This window comes from Nannobrachium achirus (assembly GCF_963921795.1).
Source record: "Nannobrachium achirus genome assembly, chromosome: 5".
Lineage (NCBI taxonomy): Eukaryota > Metazoa > Chordata > Actinopteri > Myctophiformes > Myctophidae > Nannobrachium > Nannobrachium achirus.
Genome location: NC_137814.1, coordinates 35499028 through 35526962, shown reverse-complemented (window position 1 = coordinate 35526962; position 27935 = coordinate 35499028). Strand labels below are relative to the sequence as shown.

General features: G+C 40.5%; 2 protein-coding genes across 2 annotated transcripts; one reads left to right on the top strand and one right to left on the bottom strand.

Moving 5' to 3' along the window:
• Window positions 1–27363, top strand: LOC308285030 (alanine aminotransferase 1-like; the record flags this gene model as incomplete). Its single annotated transcript, XM_080725749.1, has 22 exons — window positions 1–533; window positions 9899–10069; window positions 10567–10656; window positions 10782–10890; window positions 11074–11207; window positions 11354–11597; window positions 11688–11767; window positions 11864–12000; window positions 12969–13143; window positions 13309–13464; window positions 13661–13773; window positions 14048–14094; window positions 15780–15862; window positions 16982–17068; window positions 17185–17274; window positions 18678–18786; window positions 18925–19058; window positions 19178–19498; window positions 19617–19753; window positions 25956–26130; window positions 26348–26503; window positions 27310–27363. The coding sequence occupies exons 2-22, from the start codon at window positions 9965–9967 to the stop codon at window positions 27361–27363; spliced, it is 2736 nt and encodes a 911-aa protein (XP_080581875.1). The 5' UTR covers window positions 1–533; window positions 9899–9964.
• On the bottom strand, window positions 540–9348 carry LOC308285031 (ranBP-type and C3HC4-type zinc finger-containing protein 1-like). The gene is made up of 9 exons (XM_080725750.1): window positions 8748–9348; window positions 4435–4713; window positions 3931–4024; window positions 3263–3404; window positions 3064–3154; window positions 2682–2967; window positions 1021–1121; window positions 803–913; window positions 540–701 (listed from the first exon to the last, which is right to left on the bottom strand). Exons 1-9 carry the CDS (start codon window positions 9039–9041, stop codon window positions 651–653), a joined length of 1449 nt encoding a protein of 482 aa, XP_080581876.1. The 5' UTR covers window positions 9042–9348; the 3' UTR covers window positions 540–650.
• Window positions 27364–27935: the final 572 nt, after the last annotated feature.

Below are 27935 nucleotides of genomic sequence, written 5' to 3'. Positions count from 1 at the left end.
GTTAAAAATAATACACTTAATACAATGTTATAAAAAATAAAAGCACTTTAAAACCCTGTAAATGCAGCAGATATTCTTTCAACAAACTTGTCTTTTTTCAAATGATTTGCCACCAATCAGTGACAGAAAGATATTGTACAATGTACTGACCTCTCCTTTCACAGTTGGCCAATTCTGACATTCTCTTATCTTCTCTTGTGATAAAATAGGGGGGACTTATCACCCCCTTCTTAAATAAATATTGGATGAGTCTGCACAGTTTGCACCACATATCCACCCCCCATAGCAACCTTTAAAATAAATAATGGCGAGGTTTGCCGCTGCTCTGCCCAGATGCAAAGTTTTGTAACCATGTCATCATGTCCACATAGACTGTCAAAAGCAGATGCTCTTTGCGTGTAATTTCTCATCTGAACCCCAACTCAACCCCACCCACCCCTGTGTGGTGTTACAGCGCTACTAAAGCTCCAGTCTTTCCCAGCCAGCCAGCCAGCTAGTCACCAGGACCTGCAGTGCACCGGACATCTGGATGTGTGAGTATATATATATATGTTGTCAGTAATTAGTCAAACCAAACCAACCGAGTTAGCGATCTCACTGGCTGGGTGTGTGTGAGAGAGAGAGAGAGAGCAGACTGGATTGCTGGGCAGTCAACTACTAGTTAAACCAGACTCTCCTCTGTCTTCTCTTCGTCCTTTTTCCTTCATGAGAGAAAGACAGAAACGTTACTTGACGGGACAATTCTAATGAATAGTACACGGTGTGAAAAGGGTACTGTATATTTTGAGACTGCCTGCTATACCTGTTGAATTCGACTGTGCTTGTGCGTGTCTGGCCTGGCCGTAGCACAGATCTCACAGCCGGGACGCGAAGGCTTGTTAATGAAAGTGCATGATGGACAAGCCCACTCTGTCTGCAAAGACAATGAGAGGGGACAAACATATTATAATATTATTAGCTTACTTCCAATGTGTGACAGCAACTTTTTAGTACGTAGCGTACAGAGTACTTGTAATGTACCTGTGATTTACTGGATTTGCTGGGCTTGTCATTTATCTGCAAAGTCTCTAGGTTGAGGGCATCTTTGATCTCACCGCCTGTTGGTCTATCCGCAGCTCCACCTACAAGCCAAAGAAAAAAAGTGTTACTGAGAGAGCCATTTCATTTTGAAACCATTAAGAGGGTATAATAGACAAGTTTCATTCTGTAGACCAGTGGTTCTCAACCTGTGGGTCGGGACTGGGGTGTCCCCAGATGTTTAGCTAATTGTTATTATTTCTCACTCAACAGTAAACTGAACAACATACAGTATAAGTGTATGGATATCTGCACATTTCTAAAGTGACAACGTAAGGACTTTTTTAATACCTCTGGTCAAACATTGGTCAAATTTTAGAGGCAGAAATTGTGAAAACAACGGAATATATCAAATCAAATGTAATCATAATGCCAACTCCTACAATTAATTCCAAGTGTTTGTGCAGGGTGGGGGGGGGGTCCCCAGATCAAATATGATTATTTTGGGGGTCGCGGCCTGAAAAGGTTGAGAACCACTGCTGTAGATAATAACACCACTGCCCTCAATAATCTAAAGGTTGCCCAGGGAGACACCACAGGCTATAACAGAAGCAGCTCTTAGTAACTAGCCAGCCTAGGAAAAAGATGATTCTTTTTAGCACTGCTTTAACTTGCTAGTGGTGTAAACAGCTGAGAAGTTGTTGACAGGGGTTTCACGTGTCTCATAGCAAACACAGCATGCCAGGCATGTCATGACCCTGACATTTTACTTGACAATGATTACAATTAACGATTTAATAGTGATTTTGGCATTGAATGCAAGGGCGAGGTCGCGCCAATTCTTGGCCATCTGGCCAGTGATGTACTGTATATCGGACCAGTTACCCATATATGGAGATCCATGTCTGAACCAGCCACACAGTTATGGGCTGTGTTCCTCCTACAGTATGGGCATTCCAATATGAAGTCCTGTTAGATATGGACTTAATATTGATGACATGAGGGATCTCCATATATGGGCATAAAAGGGATTCTGTTAGAGTGGTTCCCATGACATCACAACATACAATATCTTTTATGCCCATACATGGAGATCCCTATCTGAACCAGCCACACAGATATGGGCCATGTCTTGGCCATCTGGCCAAGACATGGCCTGATCAGGGATCATCATATATGGGCATAAAAGGGATTCTGGGGAATACCCATATATGGACTTTTACATAGGGGATGCCACCTGTGATATCAACCTGTGACGTAACAGTGACGTGTCAAGGGAACCACAGTGTCAAGCGTGACCTTCAGAGATAAACGGATACGTGGACAAGATGTGCCGGACATCACAGTGACATCAGAGCATGATGTCAGAGTGGCAAACCCATAGACCATAAAAATGTGTACACGTCTACATGCGGACAAGCTGTGACGTTTCTCATAGTAAACTTGTGACCTACGGTTGCAATATAACAATAACATTTCTGTTTGCCTATGATTATTTGTAAACAGAACTTGCACGGGCAGATATGACAAATAACTTAGTTTACAAATAAATTATTTTGCAGGGTAAGTGTGTGACCCACAATTGGGTCCCGACCCAGTGTTTGGGAACCAGTGATCTATTCTATACTATAGATTCTATGGCCACTATATGTGATTGTGCACACCTGGAGTGCTGTAGTTGAGCCGAGACGGAAGGGTACTGTATCCTCTCCAGTCTTGAGAGGGTGAAGCGTTGCTCTGGGGTGGAGGTGGGGCTAGCAAGGCATTCTCCTGGTCTTGCTGGAACAGCTGCCGGGTGATGCGGGCCTGGCGGGCAGACACCAGGTAGAGGTACGCGGTGTCCCCGTCTTTCTGGACACCATAGGAGGCCAGGGACCGTGGCTCCGTGCACAAGCACTGCCCAATGACCCAGCGTTGCACTCGCGGATGAAAGCCATATTCCAGAAATACCTGACAAAAAGGAGCGTGTGTTGACTTTACAAATGCCATGTTTACTTATCTTTTTTTTTTGTGAGAAGATAGTCCACTGATATTTTGTTTTCCAACCTGCTGCTTCAGTGCAGCCACAGTCATGTGGGGAAAGACTTTCACCGTGACACAGCAGGATGAAGAAACGTCTTCCACTGCCACCGATAAACTACAAGACAGAAGGGGCATCCTGTAAGCTCAAATTCATCACAACTTAATTTCTCGACTCAAGAATAACCAGTCAAAGTAAAAAACGCCCCATTTCCGCAGTCCCTACCTAATCTCTCCGTCGGCGTAGCTCTTTTCGGAGAGATGAATCGTCAACGCTGCCTTTTGCCGAGCCAGAGATGACGCGTGCTGGGAGGCAGCCTGTGTGTCGCCTGCTTCGATGGCCCTCGCCAGCTCAAGGCAAAGCTCCTCTGTAACAAATTGATGACAGGTAATGATATTTTAGTGCACTGTTGAGAGAGAGAGAGCAGAGGTGTCTGGGTCCTGGGTACTTTAACTATTGAAAAACAGCAGATATACAAGCTCACAGGGCGGCACCAAGTGCTGCGCTGCGAGCTTGTAGATCTGCTATTTTTGAAAAATCTTGAAAAGTCTTTGAATATTTCAAATCCTTCTAAGGTTTTTTGAAAAACCTGAAGGACCCCCATCTCAAAATATTTAGTTCCAGGGACCCCCCCCCCAGAAGCAAAATTTGAGTTACAAATGTTTGCTTACATTTTTCACGACTTTTCACAAGTAGCAGATCTACAAGCTCGCAGCGCGGCACCGAGTGCCACGCTGTGAGCTTGTAGATCTGCTATTTTTCAATAGCTAAAGTATAAAATAATGAAGGCCCCTCCTCCACCTTGGGCCCTAGTAACTCAGTCCCACTTTTCCCCCCCTTGTGACACCCCTGGAGAGAGAGAGAGATCACAATAAGAAAGTCAAGTTGCGTACCAGTGAGTGGTAATGAAGCAGAGCTCCATTGTTCAATAGCTGCAGCTGTGTGGAGTCTTCTGTCATCCGAGTCATGAGCAGTGATGTTTGCAACTGACAGCAGAAACACACAAAAAAAAAAAGGCGATCAGCTTTCAGTGAAATACAGTGGTTTTCAACCCTTTTCATATCAAGGTCCATTATTTATTTGGCGTTTGAGCCACGGACCACCATTTGATGAGATTTAGCCTCTCAGACCCAAGATCTTGTTATCGTTGGACATGACTTTGTCCACAATTCCCTGCTGTATTGATGTGGTGCCTTAGGAGAGATAACAAGCAAAATAACAATTCTTTAATGAAACGGGCTATGACATGAATAAATAAAAAAACAGAGCGCCTTTACTGTACTGTATTGTACAGGTGGGTTGTTTAAAGATCTATAAGGGTCCATTTGGTTACCAACTCTACGTCACTTAGCTTGGGACCACCTGGAACCCCTCAAGGACCACTGGTGGTCACCGGAACCACTGGTTGAGAACCACTGGTGTAAAAACACACTTCTCAACAGCTTTGTGGGGAGAAAGAAGACGCAAAAGGAAAAGGAAGCAAAAGTGACCACTCTCTGACCTCGGTGTGCCTCCCTTAGTGATGACATCACTACAGTGGCCCATTCCTCCGCCTCCCGGTCACAGCGGAAGTTGAATCGGATGCAGTCGTGGGGCGGCGTAGCAAGACGCATCTCATGACACCGCGGAGACTTGACTTCGTACTGCACCGAGCGCAAGTCAAACTCAGCGATGAACTGCAGGACGGAAGACAAAGGAAAATTAAAATACATTGAGCGCAAAAAAAAGAAAGATTTTTTTTTATATGATATATGCTGCTATTTGTTTCAAAAAGCTTTATACCCTGTGTGTATGTACACACATATATAACGACACAATGTGCCATAGGTCTGTTTCCATTTTCAACTGTTTTTATTATATTTCGACACTTGCTTGACAATGTAAACATATGATTTCTCTTGCCAATAAAGCTCATTGTGGGCTCGCCTATAAGGCGAGCACACTTTAGATATTGTCATTATTGTGGGCTCGCCTATAAGGCGAGCACACTTTAGATATTGTCATTATTTATTTATCTATCAGGCAATCAGTAGACGGGATCTTCGGTTCCTTTCTACTCCTACATACTTAGTGAGAAAATGAAAATAAAAACATCAATGTGTTCAGTTTACAGTGGCGAAGTGTGCTATTATTTTTTATAGCAATCGGCCAAATGGTGGCGCTGTAGGAAGCCTTCGAAAGTGCGATCTTTGAACAGGTATAGCTCATGCTGTGTTATACATACAGCCATGAAACCTGTATACACTTATGCGTCTCCTCATGCCGAACAACTTTTTCCCTCTAACTTTTGACCTCTGACCTTTAGGTCTCCCACAATTCGGAATTATATGAAAAACAGTAAAAATCTATCTCCTCCTGGGATTTTCGCGTCAAGTGCACAAAACTTTTTTCACATGAACTTTGGACCAATACGGTCAGATTGATCAACCAGATTTTTTTTAAAGTGAAATATAATTTTTTAATAATTTAATCAATATTGCGGTTTTATGCAAATTATTCTTCGGCCTCTAAATCATACATGCAAAGGTACACGTTCATGGCATTTGGCAAAGATGTGGAGGGTTAGTCAAAGTATCACTGAAACCAATTTTATTCCAATCGGCCAAAGGGGGGCGCTATACGAAGCGTTTGAAAATTCAAACTTCAAACGGGCATAAGTCATGACTCGTTTCGTTTGAAGACATGCAACTTGTTATACGCGTGCTTTGACTCGAGCGGAAGACATCTGTGTCGTTGTTAAGTAAGCTCCGCCCTTCGATTTTCCGCCATTTTGAGCAGTTTGTAAAACGCGTAAACCCGCTTTTATTCTGGAATTTTCGCTCCACGTGCACAAAACTCTTTTTTACGTGAACTTTGGACCGATATCTAAAGATCTGTCAGATCGGATTTCTTTAAAATTGAAACATGCTTTTTTAAATAAATTCAATGAATATTGCAGTTTTATGCAAATTATTCTTCTGCCTCTAAATCATACATGCAAAGTAACATGTTCATGGCATTTGGCAAAGATGTAGAGTGTTAGTCCAAATATCACTAAAACCAATCTTACCCCAATTGGCCAAAGGGGGGCGCTATATCATTTTGAGCAGTTTGTGAAACGCTTAAACCCATTAGGATTTTTTTTTTTGCAATTTGCATGAAACATTCTACACACAATCTAAGGACCTTTATCTAATATGCCTATGAAGTGCACACACACAAAAAAATAAAAAATAATAATGAATATAGCTGCAAGCAGCGATAAAGTGGCCAAAGCCAAAAACACCTCAAATCATGAACACAGCCTGCAATGGGTGTGAAATCTTGCAAGCACATTCCCAATAGGTCAAGGAACAGATACCACCCTTCTTACATTGGCCTGTTATAGCGCCACCAGCGGGTCAACTTTTGCACAACACATTTTTCGAACAAAATGGACCAATCTTTGACGTCAGTAACGTCAAAGAGAGCACTGCCTGCGATCTTGACATTTTGTACTTTTATAGCCATTGTTTTCCGGCTTGAAGCGAGCCCACAATTGTTTCGAAGGAACAATATTTTTCTAGTTTATCTATCAGTCAGTCAGTCAGTCAGACAGTAGACGGGAACTTCGGTTCCTTTCTACTCCTACATACTTAGTGAGAAAATGAAAATAAAAACATCAATGTGTTCAGTTTACAGTGGCGAAGTGCGCTATTATTTTTTATAGCAATCGGCCAAATGGTGGCGCTGTAGGAAGCCTTCGAAAGTGCGAACTTTGAACAGGTATAGCTCATGCTGTGTTATACGTACAGCCATGAAACCTGTATACACGTATGCGTCTCCTCATGCCGAACAACTTTTACCCTCTAACTTTTGACCTCTGACCTTTAGGTCTCCCACAATTCGGAATTATATGAAAAACAGTAAAAATCTATCTCCTCCTGGGATTTTCGCGTCAAGTGCACGAAACTTTTTTCACATGAACTTTGGACCAATACGGTCAGATTGATCAACCAGATTTTTTTTAAAGTGAAATATAATTTTTTAATAATTTAATCAATATTGCGGTTTTATGCAAATTATTCTTTGGCCTCTAAATCATACATGCAAAGTTACACGTTCATGGCATTTGGCAAAGATGTGGAGGGTTAGTCAAAGTATCACTGAAACCAATTTTATTCCAATCGGCCAAAGGGGGGCGCTATACGAAGCGCTTGAAAATTCAAACTTCAAACGGGCATAAGTCATGACTCGTTTCGTTTGAAGACATGCAACTTGTTACACGCGTGCTTTGACTCGAGCGGAAGACATCTGTGTCGTTGTTAAGTAAGCTCCGCCCTTCAATTTTCCGCCATTTTGAGCAGTTTGTAAAACGCGTAAACCCGCTTTTATTCTGGAATCTTCGCTCCACGTGCACAAAACTTTTTTTACGTGAACTTTGGACCGATATCTAAAGATCTGTCAGATCGGATTTCTTTAAAATTGAAACATGCTTTTTTAAATAAATTCAATGAATATTGCAGTTTTATGCAAATTATTCTTCTGCCTCTAAATCATACATGCAAAGTAACATGTTCATGGCATTTGGCAAAGATGTAGAGTGTTAGTCCAAATATCACTAAAACCAATCTTACCCCAATTGGCCAAAGGGGGGCGCTATATCATTTTGAGCAGTTTGTAAAACGCTTAAACCCGTTAAGATTTTTTTTTTGCAATTTGCATGAAACATTCTACACGCAATCTAAGGACCTTTATCTAACATGCCTATGAAGTGCACACAAAAAAATTATAAAATAATAATAATAAATATAGCTGCAAGCAGCGATAAAGTGTCCAAAGCCAAAAACACCTCAAATCATGAACACAGCCTGGGATGTGCGTGAAATCTTGCAAGCACATTCCCAATAGGTCAAGGAACAGATACCAACCTTCTCACATTGGCCTGTTATAGCGCCACCAGCGGGTCAACTTTTGCACAACACATTTTTGGAACAAAATGGACAAACTTTGATGTCAGTAACGTCAAAGAGAGCACTGCCTGCGATCTTGACATTTTGTGCTTTTATAGCCATTGTTTTCTGGCTTGAAGCGAGCCCACAATTGTTTCGAAGGAACAATATTTTTCTAGTTTGAATTGATATGATTCGTTTCAACCTATATGCACAGGTCTTGGATGAGGCCTACCACTCAATTAACTGCCTTTTTTGTTTCTCAATAAATAAACAAGAGCAAATATTTTGAAATGTAGCTGAATCAGTGAAATGAAACCCAGCATTGGCTATTATTGTTGTAACCTAAATGACATGAGGTGGACCGTGGATGATATGCCATCCAGTACACACAGGACAATCCTGTGTTCATGCATACATGCAGTGACTGTAGTGTAAAAACAAAACCAAACGGAACAGTAAATTAACCACGAGGGTTATACTACTGTGCATAAGAGTCACTGTCAGGCAGAAACCTCGTACTGTATCTCCAAGTCTCACATTTTCGTAAATCAAAGCCCTTCAACTTCATACAAGACTGTCGCACAAAACTAGTGAAAATAGCAGATCTACAAGCACACAACGCCTGTAGATCACTATTTTAGATAATTTTAAAAAATGATACAACGGTTTGGGTTTTCCACCCCACAACAAACGATTTATAAACGTTTAGTATCTGTAGTCGACAGATCATGAGATGATGATCGAGGGCGAGGCGTGTCACTGTCACATTGTCAATTCAAACAAAAAAATCATCTCACCACGCTTCGGCTTCCGCTCGTGTCTCTCAGCGCCAGGCGAAACTCTCCCTGCCGGCCGGGATCCATGCTGAGCTGCAGCCGCATTGCCTCGTTGCCCGCCCCGGGGAGGCACAGCGGGCGGATCCCCGAGTGACACACCGACACCCGCACCGACATCAGCACGGTGCTGCAGCTTGCCACTAGCGCAGGCCCGCCGCCGCCGCCGCCGCCGCCGTGCTGCAGAGCCTGGGAGGACGGAGCTCCACCGGGGGCCGCCGGGGCTGGATGGGTCCAGCCCCCCGAGCTCAGTGCCATCTCGCTGCCGACAACAACCGCTCTGAACGCGGACGTGTCGCTGTCTTTCTGGAGGAGCAGCGCGGAGATTTACGACGGATTATTGTTGCGTTTTCGTAGATAAACCCCCGGGAGGGTCTACCTTGGTGTGGAAAGACTGTGTTTCATCATGTTGGACGTTGCCGCAGAGTAGTAGTAGACCACAGGTAGCATCAACCTGTGCCTGGGCTGGTTGGAGCACAGCGAGATGAGAGGAATCAAAACAGGAACTAAGGGTGGCACGTGTTTTATTTAGGTCCGATGTGAAACATTTACCACCAAGCATTGGCCCTACTACACCACACATAATAGTAACAAGGCAAGGGTAATAATGGGAAAAAGAATAATCTATCTATCTATCTATCTATCTATCTATCTATACATACATAATACATAATCTATCTATCTATCTATCTATCTATCTATCTATCTATCTATCTATATATATATATATGCCAACTTTCGCCTTGCCATCTCGGCACTCTGCCGAGGTGCCAACTTGCCACAGAGGACTCTATTTTTATAGTTTACATGTCTGCTGATTAGACTTGCACCTTAATAGGCCCCTTCTCTTTGTTCCTTTCAAGTATTTTAGTGGAGAAAAGAGGGTTGGAGTTGTTGTCGGTCACAGTTGGATCCATGAGTGTGATTAAAAAAGGCCTGACGCCTATTATCGATTTTAGCAAATCCTTTTTTGAAAATTATTTCCTGGCTGAAATAACATACTGGCAAAGCCAGAGCAATGTGTTTGACTATGTGTTCTTACTTGCCTCTTTAGACTGGACACATTTAAACTTGGCATGTTAACTAACTTTTTATTTATGTGTTTCTATGCCTAGAAACCCTCCAACCCTTTGGAAGAGCAGAACCTATTTGCTGACCAGCACACGTAAGGAGATCTAGACATGTCTCTCTTGAGACAGATAAGTCCAAAGGTGAGGAACATCAGAGTGTCAGAGCTGGAAGCCCTGGGAAGACGAGCCAGCCAAATTGAAGAAGAGCTTAAAAAGGTATTTATCTTAAAGTATACACGATGTTGACATGTCCATGTGCTACAGGGGTGCACTGGTAGATGGCTGGATAATGTGTCAGCTCTTCCTCTGCCATCAGTTTCCTGCCTCTCTATCTAGATCAGTGGTTCTCAACCTTTTCAGGCCGCGACCCCCAAAATAATCATATTTTAACTGGGGACCCCCCCACCCTGACGAGCACTAAGAGCCGAGGCATAGCATTTTGTATAACACGGTTCTATCGTGAAATTAGCAGATTGTAGATCGGCTATTTTCCCAATTTCTGCCTCTGATAATTTGGCCAATGTTTAATTTGACATTTTAGGGTCCTTAAATTGTCACTTACCTCAACATAATTTGGTCCCGACCCACAGGTTGAAAACCACTGATCTAGATAATAAGAGAAGGAATAAGAAACATATTTTAAAAAGATATATATACACTGTATATTTTTACAACACATGCTTACAATACGAACTGAATCACCTCATCTACAGGGAGCAAGAAAACCATACAAGCAAGTGATAGATGTCTCCTGCGGTGACCCACACAGGTTAGGAGTAAAACCCCTGTCATTTGTCCGACAGGTAATGTTTCCCTTTAACCTTACCTTACCATGAACACCTGAGTGCACTTGCCTGCCATTTTCACTGACAGAATACTAATCTTTCTTTATCCTGACCACCCGCCTGTTTGTCCAAATAATGGACAGGTTCTTGCAGCCTGCCTTTACCCCCAGCTTGCCAACAGTGACAAACTGGCAGTGGATGTCAGAGAAAGGGCCCATAGTCTGCTTGAAGCATGTGAGGGAGGAAGTGTGGGTGAGTAGGCCTGTGTTGATATTGTATTTAAGATGTTAAGTGTATTGTAGTGGTTGTAGATGATTTTGAAGTCGCTGTAACATACAATTTATACAAAAATATATATTTTCCAAGACACATGCTTTTACACGTATGCTCATCTGGCTGTGAATGTTCAAAAGAAAACGTTGGCCTTTTTTGTAGGTTCATATACTCCAACTGCTGGTCTATTTCATGTTCAGCAAAATGTCTCCAAGTTCATATCTAAAAGAGATGGTGGGATTCCATCAGACCCTGAAAACATATTCATTACCTCTGGTTCTCAGAGGTCCATTATGGTAAGAATCATTAATGTCATCTACTTATCTTCTTAATCTATGCTTATTTTATCTATTATTTTGTTCCTCCACCTATACAGTACGTCAAAATAACTGTCAACATAATCAAGTAGATTATGACATTGTGTTTAACTTTGTTCCGTTAGCACATTCTAAACCTATTGGTGAACAGTCAGAGCTCACCTTCCACTGGAGTGTTAATTCCAGCGCCATCCTGCTCATCTGTAAATATGACCCTGGAGGGTCTAGGAGCCACCATCGTACCATACTACCTGAATGAAGAACAGGGCTGGGAGCTCCAGATAGATGAACTCCATAGAGCACTGCAGTCTGCAAAGGAAATATGTAACCCTGCTGTCCTGTATGTCAACAACCCTGGAAATCCTACAGGTAATTGTAAATGTTGCATAATAGATTTATGTTTCCGTCTGTTCCCAGTGAACTTGCCTTGTAACATAATCCATACCTTGTTGCCATTAGGTTATGTTCAAAGCAGGAGATCAATGGAAGAAGTCATCCAGTTTGCTTCAGAGGAGAAGCTTTTTCTCATGGCTGATGAGGTAAATGCCTTTAACTGTAGCTTTTATCATCTATCTTAGGAATAACCGAACTATGTCATTATTGTACTTTTCTCCCTCTTCCCCTTCTATCTGCAGGTATACCAGGACAGTGTTATTGAAGAGGGAATGGAGTTTGTCTCATATAAGAAGGTTTTGGCTGAGATGGGGCCTCCTCTCTCAGATACAGTGGAGCTGGCGTCCTTCCACTCAGCATCAAAAGGCTTCATGGGAGAGTGAGTGAGATGCTCTGCTTTGTTTTGCTAAATGTGTCAATTATCTGATTTATTTTTGGCTGATGATGACATGTGAAGCATTTGAAAACGCTACTAAGCTCCAATTTGAACAAGATCTCACCATTAAGAGCATAGTTTGAGTATGAGTGAGTTATCTGTTGTGTTACTTATTTACCTTGTCTGCTTTGGCAAACGAAAGCAGCATAACTTAAAGGAGTCATCCAGACCAAAACACATATAGGGTTAAATCTGTCTTTTATCATACCCCTTTATACCTGCTTTATTCCATTTTTTTCATAGCTGCCCCTGTTGCTAGATCTCGGCTGCCTCTGTTGCTAGATTTCGCAGGCCCTCTCATAACTAACAGAGTAGATAGACTTTATACTAGTGCGGTTATTTCTTCAGCTTCAAAGTTAGTATTTTTTTATTGGATTGTGTTTACACAACGTCCTGAGACCAACCAAACCGCTGTTTTGACCTCACAGGCACCCTTACTTGTCAAACCGACCCCTCCCTCCCCTCCCTTTCTAGCCTCTCCTCTCCCTGCTCTGGTGCAGAGCAGAAGCCGTTTGACAAGTAAGGGTGCCTGTGAGGTCAAAACAGCGGTTTGGTTGGTCTCAGGACGTTGTGTAAACACAATCCAATAAAAAAATACTAACTTTGAAGCTGAAGAAATAACCGCACTAGTATAAAGTCTATCTACTCTGTTAGTTATGAGAGGGCCCGCAAAATCTAGCAACAGGGGCAGCCGAAATCTAGCAACAGGGGCAGCTATGAAAAAAATCGACTAAAGCAGGTATAAAGGGGTATGATAAAAGACAGATTTAACCCTACATGTGTTTTGGTCTGGATGACTCCTTTAAGGGCCAATGGTAGCAACACAACTTAAGACATTATATAAACCTGAGTGTATTTTGACAAAATCTCACTGACATTTAAAACATGGTTTGTATTTTCCCCTTCTACAGGTGTGGTCTGCGAGGTGGCTATGTTGAGCTTGTTAACCTGGATCCCGTTATCATGAACTATGCCCACACTATGTTCTCCACAGACCCCTGTTCAGCTGTGATTGGTCAGATGGCTGTGGATCTCATGGTGAACCCTCCGCAACCAGGGGACCCCTCATACCCTGTCTATAATGAGGTAACAACATACATTTTCATTTTGATTCATATAGTTGTGCAGCAATGTTTCACAGAAGCTGTCCTTTAGTACAGAAGAATATTTACTATTATGTCTCGTGCAGTTATGTGCTTGTTCTGAGAAATGGTGGGACGTCACATGACGGCTTTCTCTTTCCCTATACAGGAGATACAGAAAATACGTGCCATGGTGGTCCATAATGCTAAGAGGGTCCATGAGGTTCTAAACAGCCTGCCAGGATTCAGCTGTCAGCCAGTGAAAGGAGGGTCCTTTGTATTCCCCAGACTGCATCTCCCACCTGGAGCAGTTAAAAAGGCCATGGTTAGAATACTATCTTGTAAAGATAAGCATTAACCATAATTATCTCATGCACCCAACATCATGATCCACCATGAATCATGATCAATCAATCAATCAATCAATCAATCAATCAACCCATGCCAAAGCAGAAACAAACAAGTGGACTTCTATAAAAGATGCAATGTTTTACACATGGGTGTACCTTTGGATGTTCCAGGAGCTTGGAATGCCACCAGATGTCTTCTACAGTGCCAGGCTGCTAGAACAAGCTGGGTTGTGTGTTGGCCCTGGTTGTGAGCATGGGCAGAGGGAGGGAACACACCATATCAGGTATAGTAATAGTAGGCTAAATTCCTACAATTTCCTTATCAGCAGAACATACACCACCATTATTCTCAATGAAGCCTTAAATGACAGCTGTAACAGTCTCATGTGCGGACTGTAAATTATGTATGACGTATTGATATATGTGTTTCCACAAAATAAATGTTATCCTGAGAATACAGCTGCTAAATTTAGCATTTGTCTACTCTTCTATTGCTTGCTGTGTATTAACATTTGAGGCATGACAAATATGCATCACTGACCCTCATTTCTCTTGCAGATTTTGTGTTATGACATCGCTGAATACCATGGAGGAAATATTGAGCCGTTTGATAAGCTTCCACATACAGTTTATGAAGGAGTTCTCTTGAATAGAATATTTGTTAAGGCTACATTTGAAGTGCTGTGGTCTCTATTTATTCATTTGAAAAGAGACAATAGAGGAACACCTTTTAGAATCTATTTCTGTTGATTAGTTTGTGTTACAGTGTGTTTTGTTTAGCAATTTCATGGCTCTGTAATTGTTGTACGTTGTTGTACATAAATCATGACAATTGCTTGTCTCTCATAAAGATATTTTTTTGATACTTATATTACACTATATGTTTGAGTTTATAACAATGACATTTTGGAGTCTCATACTGAAATCAGTCTGATATGATACCTCTGGGATGGTTTGTGGTTGTGCTGTAAGCAGCCTCTTATCAAAGTGAGTTGCATTCAATTAGTAAAGATTATTTTATTTCATTGTATTTTTAGAAATAAGGATACAAAGTGTAACAACTTGCCAAATATTCACTCACAGTCACAACTCAACTCTTTGTATATACAACTCAACTCTTTGTTGTGCATCTTCCAACAATTTGGTATGAAAAGTTACATTTAAGTTTTAGGCTATTGTGGAAAGAAAAATCAACATCTTAAAATAATAGATCCAAAAGACAAAATCTAGGTGGACAGACTCACAGACATGTCCACATGTCTTTTACAAAAGTACAAAAGAGGTTTGGATTCTTCCGCATTGTAGCAACAATCACAACAATAACAAAAGAAAGAACTAAGAATAAGAACAGTTCATTAGTCATTGAAGTTTCTGTGTGCATACAGTAGGTCCTACTTATAAATATGATGTACATATACAGTACTGTACTATACGTGTGTGTGTGTGTGTGTGTGTGTGTGCGTGCGTGCGTGCGTGTGTGTGTGTGTGTGTGTGTGTGTGTGTGTGTGTGTGTGTGTGCGTGCGCGCGTGTGTGTGCGTGTGTGTGTGTAGGTGTGTGTGTGTGTGTGTGTGTGTAGTGTAGTGTGTAGTGGGGAGTCAGGCAACAGGCTACTGACAATCTACATCGACACGTTGTGAGCTTGTAGATCAGCTATTTGAACTATTTAAAAATGTTTTTCAAAATAGTAAAAAAGGCAAAGAAGTTTAGGGGTTTAGGGTTTAGCAAGGATGAAAATAGAGCCCTTAATATAAAAATAAATAGTTCCATACTAAACGGAACTTCCCTTTCACATCGTTTTTCCTGGCAATCAGATATTCGTAAGAGCCCTGGTGGTGTAGATGAGCTCAATAATGATTACAATGGACCAATCCCCAATCACATACACACCCATTGTAACAGTTACAATGGGTGTGTATGTGATTGGGGATTGGTCCATTACAATTTAAGCATTTAATCATAATCATACAAGGGTCTAGGGGGGTGTTGTCCTATTTGTTTAGTTTTGACTGCCTGTTTGTGTTTTGTTTTGTCTATTTTATATATATAGGCCTATACATATTTTTTTGTTCTTTGTTCTTTGTCATATACTGTATATGTATATTATTTTTTGAAAAATAAATAAATACTTAAATGACAAAAAAAGAAACAGCCTGTGGCTGCATGGTCTTTGATAACCTTGGATTCCTGGAATCCAGGATTATATCACTGCAATGCCGTAGATGTATAGATGGGGCGTGCTCTGCCATGGCCCACAATCAGTTCTGTCTGTGGTCTTATCAACGTTGACAGACAGGTTGTTCTCCTGGCACCGCTGTGTCAGGTTCTCTACAGGAGAGAAGGCATCGGGTCACTGTGCTGCGTCGTCAGCAAACGTAATCACCATGTTGGAGCTTTGCGTAGCCATACAGTCATGGGTGTATTGTACAGGGAGTACACCCATATAAGTTCAGCACTGTTAATGAATACCCATATAAAGTAGGCCATATTGTCCAAGGCTGGCATTAGTAGCATAAGCAGCATTGCCAGTGTGCCAGACAGTGAAAACCACCATTGTGTTTTAGTCTTAATTCTAATTAGAATAACAACAAAGAAATGAAACAATAAATGACTATCTGGGAAGAAACATCTTATGCACTACGATCAATAATGTTTAATCGTTTACCACACCTGTATAAACTAATTCAGTGGTGGACAGTAACAAAGTCAGGGCTAACCCTTTCAAGTATCAGTATTTTACTTGAGTATTTTCATGTGTAATGACTTTTACTCCACTACATTTCAATTCAATATTGTACTTATGACTCCACAAAATATTTATGAAGATTGTTGTCATTACTCTTTACTTTTAAACATAGCTTTGAAGTCAGGTGTTGAATTTTCTTTTCTTTTAAGTGCAGTTGGCCACATCATTCTCACCTTTATAAACCTGGATAACACAAATTCATACAAGTAATAATATTACATTTTAAATTACAATGGCTGTCCTTTTTGTAGAGTTAACTGCATTTGTATCGATTGCATTCAATATGTGGTTTTAGAGAATTAAAACAATACAGCAATGTATTGATTTTACAAAGAAAATATACGTTTGATTTATTGAGTATTTATTTAAGCAGTACGTCAGTGCTTTAACTGAATGAACAACTTTAAGTTGTAGTGGAGTAATATCTAACCACTAACCAGGAGTAATACTCATCTCAAGTAATGGGTTTTGTACTTTGTTCAACAGTGTAACGTATGTATCAGTATGTACTATTTCTGACATGCTCTGCATGTGTTCACTGAATGGATCTTAAAAAAGGGGGAGAAAAAAAGAAAACGTCATATGAGGCAAGGCCAATGAACAAAGCTCATTGACCTTAGAAAAGACAGAATAGAGATAGGATATACAGCGGTGCACACATACAGTACCTGGCTTGCACACGTTGATGACATTTCAGAGGACAGTATAGGATCAAGAAGAGTGAGAAATCATGTCTCTCTTGAGACAGATCAGTCCAAAGGTGAGGAACATCAGACAGTCAGAGCTGGACGTTCTGGGGAAACAAGCCAAACTGATCGAAGAAGAACTTAGACAGGTAAATACCTACAAAGTATTGAAGATATTGCATGTTGTGCAGATGGGTAATATATTTCATAATCGTATGTTTAAAAAAAAAAAAAACTACCTGTATTATTATTTCCTTCTTTATAGGGAGTACAGAAGCCATATAAGCAAGTGATAGATGTCTCCTGGGGTGACCCACACAGGGCAGGATTAAAGCCTTTGACTTTCGTCCGGCAGGTAATATTGTACCTTCAACCCTTAAACATTATGTTCTGTAAGAAAGTTGGTCTGAGAAAGGCATGAATGCCTTTATTTCCATTTTCAATGTAAGACACTTGGGGCAAAAAAAAGATAGGAGAGCGGGATAAACTGAGACACTTTTTACATTTGCTCCCCTCTAGGCAAACCAAAAGATATATCAGTAAAAATTGACGCATTTCCCAGTAATTTGGGATGTTTCCTAACAATGGAAGTTATCAGAATGTATTCAAGACAAAAGGCAGTGAAAATAATGATTGTTTTAAAAAAAGTGGTTGTGTGTCTCAGTTTACCCCAGCACCGGTGTAAACTGAGACAGACCAGAGAAATCAACGGGGTAAAGTGATCCACTCACCTTTTTCACTTTAAAACTACCATAAAAACACAAAAACCCGGTTAACCAGGTTAAATATGCACAATACAAAAATGTACATAGCAGACATTCTTTTCATAGGGTTTGTCCTGTCATGTTCACCCATGTGTCAAATAATGTGTCACATGGGCAGAAAGAGAAAATGAAAAAGCCTATAAAAAATTGATAGAAGGCTTTACCAAACTTTCCTCAGTTGATCCTTATGTAATTTTTTTTTGTAGAATGCATTTCTGCAAAGTATATTGTTGTATTGTGCATAACTAATGAGATAATTATCATATTTAGGCAAATATGCTAATTATCTCATTAATTATGCACAATACAAAACAATATATATCAGAAATAGATTCTACAGGGAAAAATACATAAGAATCAACTGAGAAAAGTTTGGTACACCCTTTAATCAGGTTTTTACAGCTTTCTCCCTGTCTATCATGTTGGGATAATGTGAGATAGTGTCTCACTTTACCCCGAAGCAATTGTCTCACTTTACCCCACAGCCACATTTTGGGAAAGGGATATCTTTTCTCAATTAAGGGTAATCTTCAGCTAGCATCTATCACATGGATTTATAAGTTGATAGTTCATCAAAATGTATGATATAAAATGTTCTCCCTGCATCAATTTTCTTTGACACAACAGCTGATTATGTTGACAGCAAGAAAATTTACTTTTACATGCAAAGAAGAGTTCTCTCTCTTCATGGCAAGTGGGAAATTCAAGGGGCTTGAAAATATAATGTTCACATGACCACAAATGTGTTCCATTGCCTAGATACAGGGGGTGTCTCACTTTACCCCGCTCTCCCCTATCTGATTTGTAAAGAAATTATATTCCTTACAGCGGATGACACTGATTGACTAATGATTTGCACCAAGTCCATGATCAAACTATTAAATGTAACCTCTCAGATTGGAGCCATTGATATTTTTGTCAAAGTGGGCTATTAAAAAAGCAGAAACAAAAACCTTAATGCCTCCTGCTCCCTTTGTGGCTAAATAATGGACAGGTTCTTGCAGCCTGTCTTTACCCCCAGCTTGCCGAAAATGACAATTTGCCAGTGGATGTCAGAGAGAGGGCTCGGAGGCTGCTTAAAGCATGTGATGGAAGGAGTGTAGGTGAGTAGTACTGTTACAGTTACTGTGTATGACGTTATTGATCAGCAAAGTTAGTGGTTACCTGTACTTCCTTTTATGTGCAATATATCAACCACAAAGCAGGTGAATGTTTGTAAGCAAACTTTGGCCTTTTTGCAGGTTCATATACTCCAACAGGGGGCCTACTCCATGTGCAACAAAATGTTGCAAAGTTCATATCTCAAAGAGACGGTGGGATTCCATCGCACCCAGATAATATATTCATTACCTCTGGTTCTCAGAGGTCCGTTATGGTAAGAATTAATATCATCTTATTAATCCACATTTGTTTGATCTCATACTACTTCCTCATCATCACCATTTGCATCATCATATACCAAGTACTGACATAACATTTGTATTTGCTCCTTAGAAAGTTCTAAGCCTATTGGTGAACAGTCAGAGCTCACCCTCCACTGGAGTATTAATTCCAATGCCATGCTCCACATCTGTAAATATGACCCTGGAGGGTCTAGGAGCCACCATCGTACCATACTACCTGAATGAAGAACAGGGCTGGGAGCTCCAGATAGATGAACTCCATAGAGCACTGCAGTCTGCAAAGGAAATCTGTAACCCCACAGTGCTGTATGTCAACAACCCTGGAAATCTTGGAAATGTTCAAAGCAGGAAATCAATGGAAGAAGTCATCCAGTTTGCTTCAGAAGAGAAGCTCTTCCTCATGGCCGACGAGGTTAATGTCTTTAAATGTCGTATCATCATATATTATGCAGGAACAATGTGAAAACAAACCTCACATTTCTGATGCCATTATTGTACTTTCCCCCCTCCTCATTCCCTTGTAACTGCAGATATACCAGAACAGTGTTATTGAAGAGGGAAAGGAGTTTGTCTCATATAAGAGGGTTTTGACCGAGATGGGGCCTCCTCTCTCAAATACAGTGGAGCTGGCTTCCTTCAACTCAGCATCCAAAGGCTTCATGGGAGAGTGAGTGATCTGTCGATTATCTATTTTTGGCTGATGATGACATTGAGCGAAGCATTTGAATACAGTAAGCTACTAAGCTCCAATTTGAACAAGATCTCTCTATTAAGAGCATGGTTTGTATTTGCTTCTCCTCTAGGTGTGGTCTCCGTGGTGGATATGTTGAGGTGATAAACCTGGACCCCACTGTTGAGAAGTATGTCTACACAATGTTCTCCACAGATACTTGCTCAGCTGTGACTGGTCAGATGGCCGTGGATCTCATGGTGAACCCTCCGCAACCAGGGGACCTCTCGTACCCTGTCTATAATGAGGTAAATATTTACATTTCGATTCATATCACACTCACATTTGTGTGTTTCATGTGCAGTTATGCTGTGCTTGTTCTGAGAGAAATTGGTACCTGAACAAAGACATCTCTCTTTTCTCATACAGGAGATACAACACATCCATACCATGGTGGTCCACAATGTTAAGAGGGTCCTTGAGGTTCTAAACAGCCTGCCAGGATTCAGCTGTCAGCCAGTGAAAGGAGGGTCCTTTGTATTACCCAGACTGCATCTCCCACCTGGAGCAGTTAAAAAGGCCATGGTTCGAATACTATATATATTATTAAGCATTAACCACTGCCAAAGCAGAAAAAAACAAAGAAAGTGTACTTCTATAAAAGATCCAATATTTTACACATGGCTGTATCTTTGGATGTTCCAGGAGCTTGGAATGCCACCAGATGTCTTCTACAGTGCCAGGCTGCTGGAACAAGCTGGGTTGTGCGTTTGCCCTGGTTCTGAGCATGGGCAGAGGGAGGGAACACACCATATCAGGTATAGTCGGCTACATTCCTACAATGTCCTTATAAGCAGAACGTACACCACCATTATTCTCAATGCAGCTTTTGTTTCATGTGCAGTCCGTAAACGGTGTACGGCATCATTCCACAAATCCTGAGATTTCAGCTGCTAAATTCAACATTTGTCTATAGGCCTACTCTGATAGATGTTAGAAAAATAATACCTGCAGCTTGCTGTGTATTTATATTTGAACCACAAATGTCATGTTTTGCACTGATCCTAATTTCTCTTTGCAGATTTTGTGTTATGACATCTCTGGAAACTATGGAGGAAATATTAAGCCGTTTGACAAGCTTCCACATACAGTTTATGAAGGAGTTCTCTTGAATATCATTTGTGAAGCCTACATTTGAAATACTGTGATCTCCTCTTAATGTATTCATTTGAAAAAAGAAACATCTATATATAGCAATTCAAGGCAGCTTTAAATGTAGCATATTTCATATATGAAGGGAATCTATAGGGAATATATGAAATGCTTCACAGATGGAAGATGTACAATTGAAAAGTACAAAACATGCAAAAAATACAAAAGACAAAAGGGTTAAAGTAGCACAACAAATACATTTAGATGCGCCAGATCTTTTTTTTTTTACCCAAACAAGATCTAGCCTTTTTTCTCCATTACTGGTTAGAGTAAACACTGTAAAAAAGAAGGAAAAGAAAAATACTGTAGCTTCGAAAAGTGGTAGAGTTGGGGCTTGTTTTTATTATCTAGGTCTAGGAGGTTCTGTGGTACACACCAGACACCACAGGTGAGAGTTTCTTTTTGTCAGGTTAAGCTCTGTGAACATACCGTTGCAGTAATCCAAGCTCTGGTAAATAAATGCATGCATAAGCCATAGAATGATGAAGCATGTCACTCTATTTATTTTTCTTTTGTGTTAGTGTTTCTTTTCTTGATGAAATGCCTTCTGCTCCCTTGTCTCTCTTATTAAAATATTTGGATAACAGTTTGACCTCATGTATTATTCAATGTGCATCATTGTACGTAGAAATTACATACATCTGTGAGAGATTGTTTCTTTCTTTCATCTCCTTGTATGACAAATGTATTCTTAGAAATTCTTCATGAATTAACTAATCATTGCATCAGTTCTTTATCAAATGTTTGCATGTATTTTCAAAATACAAAATATGTATTTGTATCTTAAATATATCTCACATACCAGTATTTTGTATTTATATTGGGATGGGTATTTGTATTTGAATTGTGATTTTCTTTTATCCAGTTAAATAACGACTGATTAAGGAATACAAGGCTGAATGAACATTATCATCAACAGTCAATATATGCTAACATAGAGTGCTGTTGTATTTTCCTCAGCTACAGGATAGTCTATAATAAACTATGCTATATACATTTTAAATCATGAAATATAGAATCAGATTGTTAATTATGGTCTATGGAGTCCTACTGATTTAGTCACACTGATTTATTATGCCCAGGACTTATGTGATTTGTAGTAGGCCTTGTTGACAGATTTGGAAGAGATTCAAAAGTGAATAAAAATGTAGGCCTAATTTATCAAATCCATGAATGAGGCTGCTGTAAATTAAACTGTCTGGGGTTTCAGGGCTTATCGAAAGGTCTATTTAACTCTGAGAGAGCAAAATTTAATTCGTTAAATTAACACCCCAAATGTTGCAGACTGCAGTGAATAAAGTCAGTGATTCAGTCAGAATGATTCAAGCTCTGAACATTGAGAGTGTACTATGGATAGATAGGCCTATGTGCTGCAAATGAAAGCCACAATAACAATAAAACGTGAAACTGTTGGTTATGTTTAGTGGTAAAACAAATATATATATATATATATATATATATATATATATATATTTATATATATGTGTGTGTGTGTGTGTGTGTGTGTGTGTGTGTTTTACTGAATGTCTGTCTGTCAGCCCACATTTGGAGATGACTAAACTAAACAGTGCCCAGATTTGGAGATGACTTTATGACTGACATCACTGATACAGACGTCTTATAGGGCAAGTGTCTTGGCCCTATATAGAGCATGAGGTGTGACAGACAGACAGACAGACAGACAGACAGACAGACAGACAGACAGACAGACAGACAGACAGACAGACAGAAAAAAAGTTGAGCACCGTTAATGAATACCCTGGGGGACATATTAACCTCTTTATTCCATATATAGCTCTCTGACCCATTCCATGCTCATTGAAGGGATCTTTAAAGAAAAGAAAAACGTGATATAAAGAAAGTCCTCTGCATAAAGCTCACTAACCTTCTAGAACAGATACATAGGCTACACATAGACTTTGGGAAGTGTATACCGTTGACTGTGAGGTTCTTCACATCCACACCTTACCAACTTTGATGATATTGTATCGGATTGATAGAACCAAGAAGAGTGAGAGACATGTCTTTCTTGACGCACATCAGTCCGAAGGTGAGGAACATCAGACAGTCAGAGCTGGAAGCTCTGGGGAGACGAGTGAACCATATCAAAGAGGAACTTAAACAGGTAAAAACTTAAAAGGTATTGAAGATATTGACATAGATAAATGTTCTGCATATTGGTAATGCATATATCATAATCATATGTTTAGAGTGGTGTGGTCAAAAAACAAACCTGTATTTATTTGTCTTTAGGGAGTACAGAAACCATACAAGCAAGTGATAGATGTCTCCTGGGGTGACCCACACAGAGCAGGAGTAAAACCTTTGACATTCGTCCGACAGGTAATATTATATCTTCACCCCTTGACAAGTATTATATTCTGTAAGAAAAGTTATACTGAAAAAGGCATGAAGGCTGAAATGTACACTAAAGCAATAACGCCCTTTGGGCTACATTGCAATGTGCACACAGTACTTTATTTAATTTAAAGAAAAGTTGGGGCATTAAAGAACTAACATTTTGGAAGAAATAATCATGTCACTGATTGACTAATGACTTGGATCAAGTCTTTGATCAGTCTATTACATCTTGGCCCAGAAGCTCTCATATTGCAAACTTGTAATTGGTGTATTAAAAAGAGTTGAATAAAAATATCTGTGCTGTAGAAAAATGGGGTGCATCGATTTATTTCAGTAAAAACATGGTCTTCTTTGTCTCTGCCGACATCTGCCTTGACACAAGAGCCCAGAGGGGCCATAACCCCATATTTACAGTATTTTCCCTGGCTTAACTTTCATGTGCCCTGACCCTTTATGTCTAAATAATGGACAGGTTCTTGCAGCCTGTTTTTACCCCCAGCTTGCCAACAATGACAAACTCCCAGTGGATGTCAGAGCGAGGGTTCAGAGGCTGCTTGAAGCATGTGATGGAGGGAGTGTAGGTGAGTGAGTACTGTGAAGTTGACAAGTCCAGTTAGAAAGAAACTGGACACAGTTAATGTGTATGGCCAGGAGCGTCACAAGAGGGGGAAAAGTGGGACTACAAGCTCGCAGCACGGCACTCGGTGCTGCGCTGTGAGCTTGTATATCTGCTATTTTTCCAATATAGTACCCAGGGCCCAGAATTTGGTGCGACACCCCTGTGTATGACGTTGTGTGGTCATAGTTCAGCAAAGTTAGTCATGTCATTTTGAATGTGTTTCATCATCAGCCTAGCTGACTCACAGTGCAGGTATACCCATCTGAGTGCCATTTTGAATGTTCATAAGCAAATCTTGGTCTTGTTGTAGGTTCATATACTTCTACAGCGGGTATATTCAGTGTGCTGCAAAATGTTGCAAAGTTCATTTCTCAAAGAGATGGTGGGATTCCATCGCATCCTGATAATATCTTCATTACTCCTGGCTCCCAGTGGTCCATTATGGTAATATTATCTTCTTCTGTTTTTCCTCCACCTCCTCCTAATAATCATCTTTATGTACCGTATATGTTACTGTGTTTTTGAGGTACCAGTGAGATTGGGACCGGAGGGCTTGTTTTGTAGTTCACCTTATGGGCAGTCCCCGGTAGGAGGCACCACTTGCTCCACATTGCGCCCCAAAACTAGCACTCCTGGTCTCAATCTCACTGAATCTCAAAAACACTGTGATATAGCATATACATAATATACCAAATACTGACAATACTTTGCTTTATTTGTGCCTCAGAAAATCCTAAGCATATTGGTGAACAGTGAGAACTCACCCTCCACTGGAGTGTTAATTCCAATGCCATGCTCCTCATCTGTAAATATGGCAGTGGAGGGGCTAGGAGCCACCATCGTACCATATTACCTGAATGAAGAACAGGGCTGGGAGCTCCAGATAGATGAACTCCATAGAGCACTGCAGTCTGCAAAGGAAATCTGTAACCCTGTAGTGCTGTATGTCAACAACCCTGGGTATCCTACGGGTAATTTAAATGTTGTATAGTAGATTTATGTCTGCCTGTTCCTAGTGATCATGCCTTGCAACATCATCCATACTTTGTTGCCACTAGGTCATATTCAAAGCAGGAAATCAATTGAAGAAGTCATCAAATTTGCTTCAGAGGAGAGGCTCTTTATCATCGCTGATGAGGTAAATGTCTTTAACTGTAATATCATCTATAACAGGGTTCCCCAATTAGTTTTCCCCAAGGGCCGAATCATGTCTAGGGTACCAAGCCGAGGGCCACAACATTGCAGGGGACAACGGTGGCATTCCCGCTACTCCAGCGACGGTTCAGATATCGTCGTTGTCGGGTGAAAATCTTGTATGTCCAAAACCGTTCGTTTTGCATTTATCATTTAAAAAATGATTTAAACTAGTGAAAACAGTCGATCTACAAGCACACGTTGTGTGCTTGTAGATCTGCTGTTTTCACTACTTTTGTGAGACGACCTTGAATGATGAAGCAGGGCTTTACTTTGCGAAAGAACGTACACATTTGGAGATACTTCCACCTGACAACGACAATATACCACTGTTGTTGCTACTCTTATACCACCATTATTACTGGGGTTGGTGAGGGCCTGACAGTAGCCCCCCGCGGGCCGCAAATGGCCCGCGGGCCGCCTATTGGGGAACCCTGATCTATAATAATATGAAGCCAAACCACACATTTCTAATCCCATTATTGTACTCCCCTGAACTACCCTTTTATCTGCAGGTATACCAGGACAGTGTTATTGAAGAGGGAAAGGAGTTTGTCTCATATAAGAGGGTTTTGGCTGAGATGGGGCCTCCTCTCTCAGATACAGTGGAGCTGGCTTCCTTCCACTCAGTATCCAAAGGCTTCATGGGAGAGTGAGTGAGATGCTCTGATTTGCATATTGCGAAATGCGTCAATCATCTTTTTTTGTCTGGTGATGACAAGTGAAGCATTTGAACACATATTCTAAGCTCTAATTTGAACTTAATCTCAATATTAAGAGCATAGTTTGAGTTTGCATTTGCTTCCCCTCCAGGTGTGGTCTGCGTGGTGGATATGTTGAGCTGGTAAACTTGGACCCCACTGTTATGAAGTATGTCTACACGATGTTCTCCACAGACTCATGTGCACCTGTGACTGGTCAGATGGCCCTGGATCTCATGGTGAACCCTCCGCAACCAGGGGACCCCTCATACCCTGTCTATAATGAGGTGAAAGAAAACATTATAATTTAGGTTTATATTCATTCACTTATTTATCATTTCGCTGTATGTTTCACATCTGAGCTTATCCATTGAGAAATAAAAGTGCTTTATAATGTATCTGCTGCTTGACTATCAAAAGTCTAGCACATCTTTAGATTCTTCAGAGACAAGGTGGGACCTGACAGCCTAATCTTTTGCCCAATATTTCTCGTTACTTTTATAGGAGATACAGAACATCCGTGCCATGCTGGTCCATAATGTTAAGAGAGTGCTTGAGGTTCTAAACAGCCTGCCAGGCTTCAGCTGCCAGCCAGTGAAGGGAGGGTCTTTCGTATTCCCCAGACTGCATCTCCCACTTGGAGCGGTTAAAAAGGCCATGGTTAGAATTCAGAATATTATCTGGTAGTGTCTATTATACATCTTTCAAGATAGAACATGTACAGTAATTAATGTATAGAATACAGTACTTTATTAACAGTTTGCAAGAAGTAGCCTACATTGGTACGATTATACAATGATGCTAAAAGGATAACACAAAACGCCCTGAGGGCTTGTTTCCATTGTGGTCCTGTGTATTCAATTCATCATTCAAGACATTTAAAGACATACAGTAATATTATAATATACAAGACATCATCAACACTAAAAGGAATAAACCTAATAACCTTAAGAGTTGGACACCATCATTTCCAGTGTCTTTGCATATCCCAGGAGCTGAGAATGCCACCAGATGTCTTCTATTGTGACAGACTCCTAGAAGAAGCTGGATTGTGTGTTGGTCCAGGCTGTGAGCACGGGCAGAGGGAGGGTACCTACCATATCAGGTGTAGTATTAAGAATATTTCCATGATTTCATTCTTGATCGTTCACCATCATTATACTCATTAGAGCCTATTTACAGTACCAGTCTTGTTTTCAAGCATTTTAATTAAACGGATGCTAGGTTCATTGTTTACCTGTTATCTTATTGTTTCAATGTACATTGATATTTTGATAGTACAGCATATTTAGACTGGTTCTTGGTTTACCTGGGATCCTAGTTTTCTCCCGTTTTCTGAGGCACAACACTGTCTCCCTGCATTCTACAGTACGTGATAACCTTGTTTATTTTAAGTCGCTCTGGATAAGTGTCTGCTAAATACCTAAATTCTAATTCTAAACTGAAATGGTGTGCACATACAATAGGCCTTCAAGATAGCAGAGAATGTTGTAAACTTGGCTGTCAACTCCACTGTGTAATCCAGGGGACAACAGCACAACCAGTCTTGTAACTAGCTACTAGTCTTTTACCTAATTACAGGTCGATTTATACTTTGTTGTACGAGTGTCACACACCTAAAATAGCAGATTTACAAGCTCTATCGGCTATTTCCAGTGAAACGCTGTCGTACGACAAACCATACATTAGGAAGAATCCTTCTGTCTCTGCAGGTTCATTGTCATGGCCTCGGTGAATACTATAGAGGAAGTGCTGAAACGTCTGACAAGCTTCCATCTGCAATTTATGAAGGAGTTTTCTTGAACGTACAGCACATTCCAAGTGTATTGCATAGATGTATTCTTCAGAAGTCAATAAAGATACAGTATTTATGCATCCATTTATTTTCATCAGTTTGTTTCACATGAACTGTTTCCAAGGTTTTGATGCGTTAGTATTATTGTGTACACAACTAAATAGTATGAATAAATATTTCACCTCAGATTTGACTCATTACATACAGTCAAATTCAACAGCCTTTGGCCAACATCGTTCATCTCACTGACCTCTCTAGATACTCATTAACAGAGTAAAACTCAACATATGCTTTTCA

Coding starts and splice junctions, on each gene's coding strand:
- LOC308285031 (XM_080725750.1), bottom strand. CDS start 9,041: ATGGCACTGAGCTCGGGGGGCTGGACCCATCCAGCCCCGGCGGCCCCC. Junction 3,405..3,930: donor TGCTTCATTACCACTCACTG/GTACGCAACTTG, acceptor AATTTGTTACAG/AGGAGCTTTGCCTTGAGCTG. Junction 1,122..2,681: donor GCTCAACTACAGCACTCCAG/GTGTGCACAATC, acceptor TTTGGCTTGTAG/GTGGAGCTGCGGATAGACCA.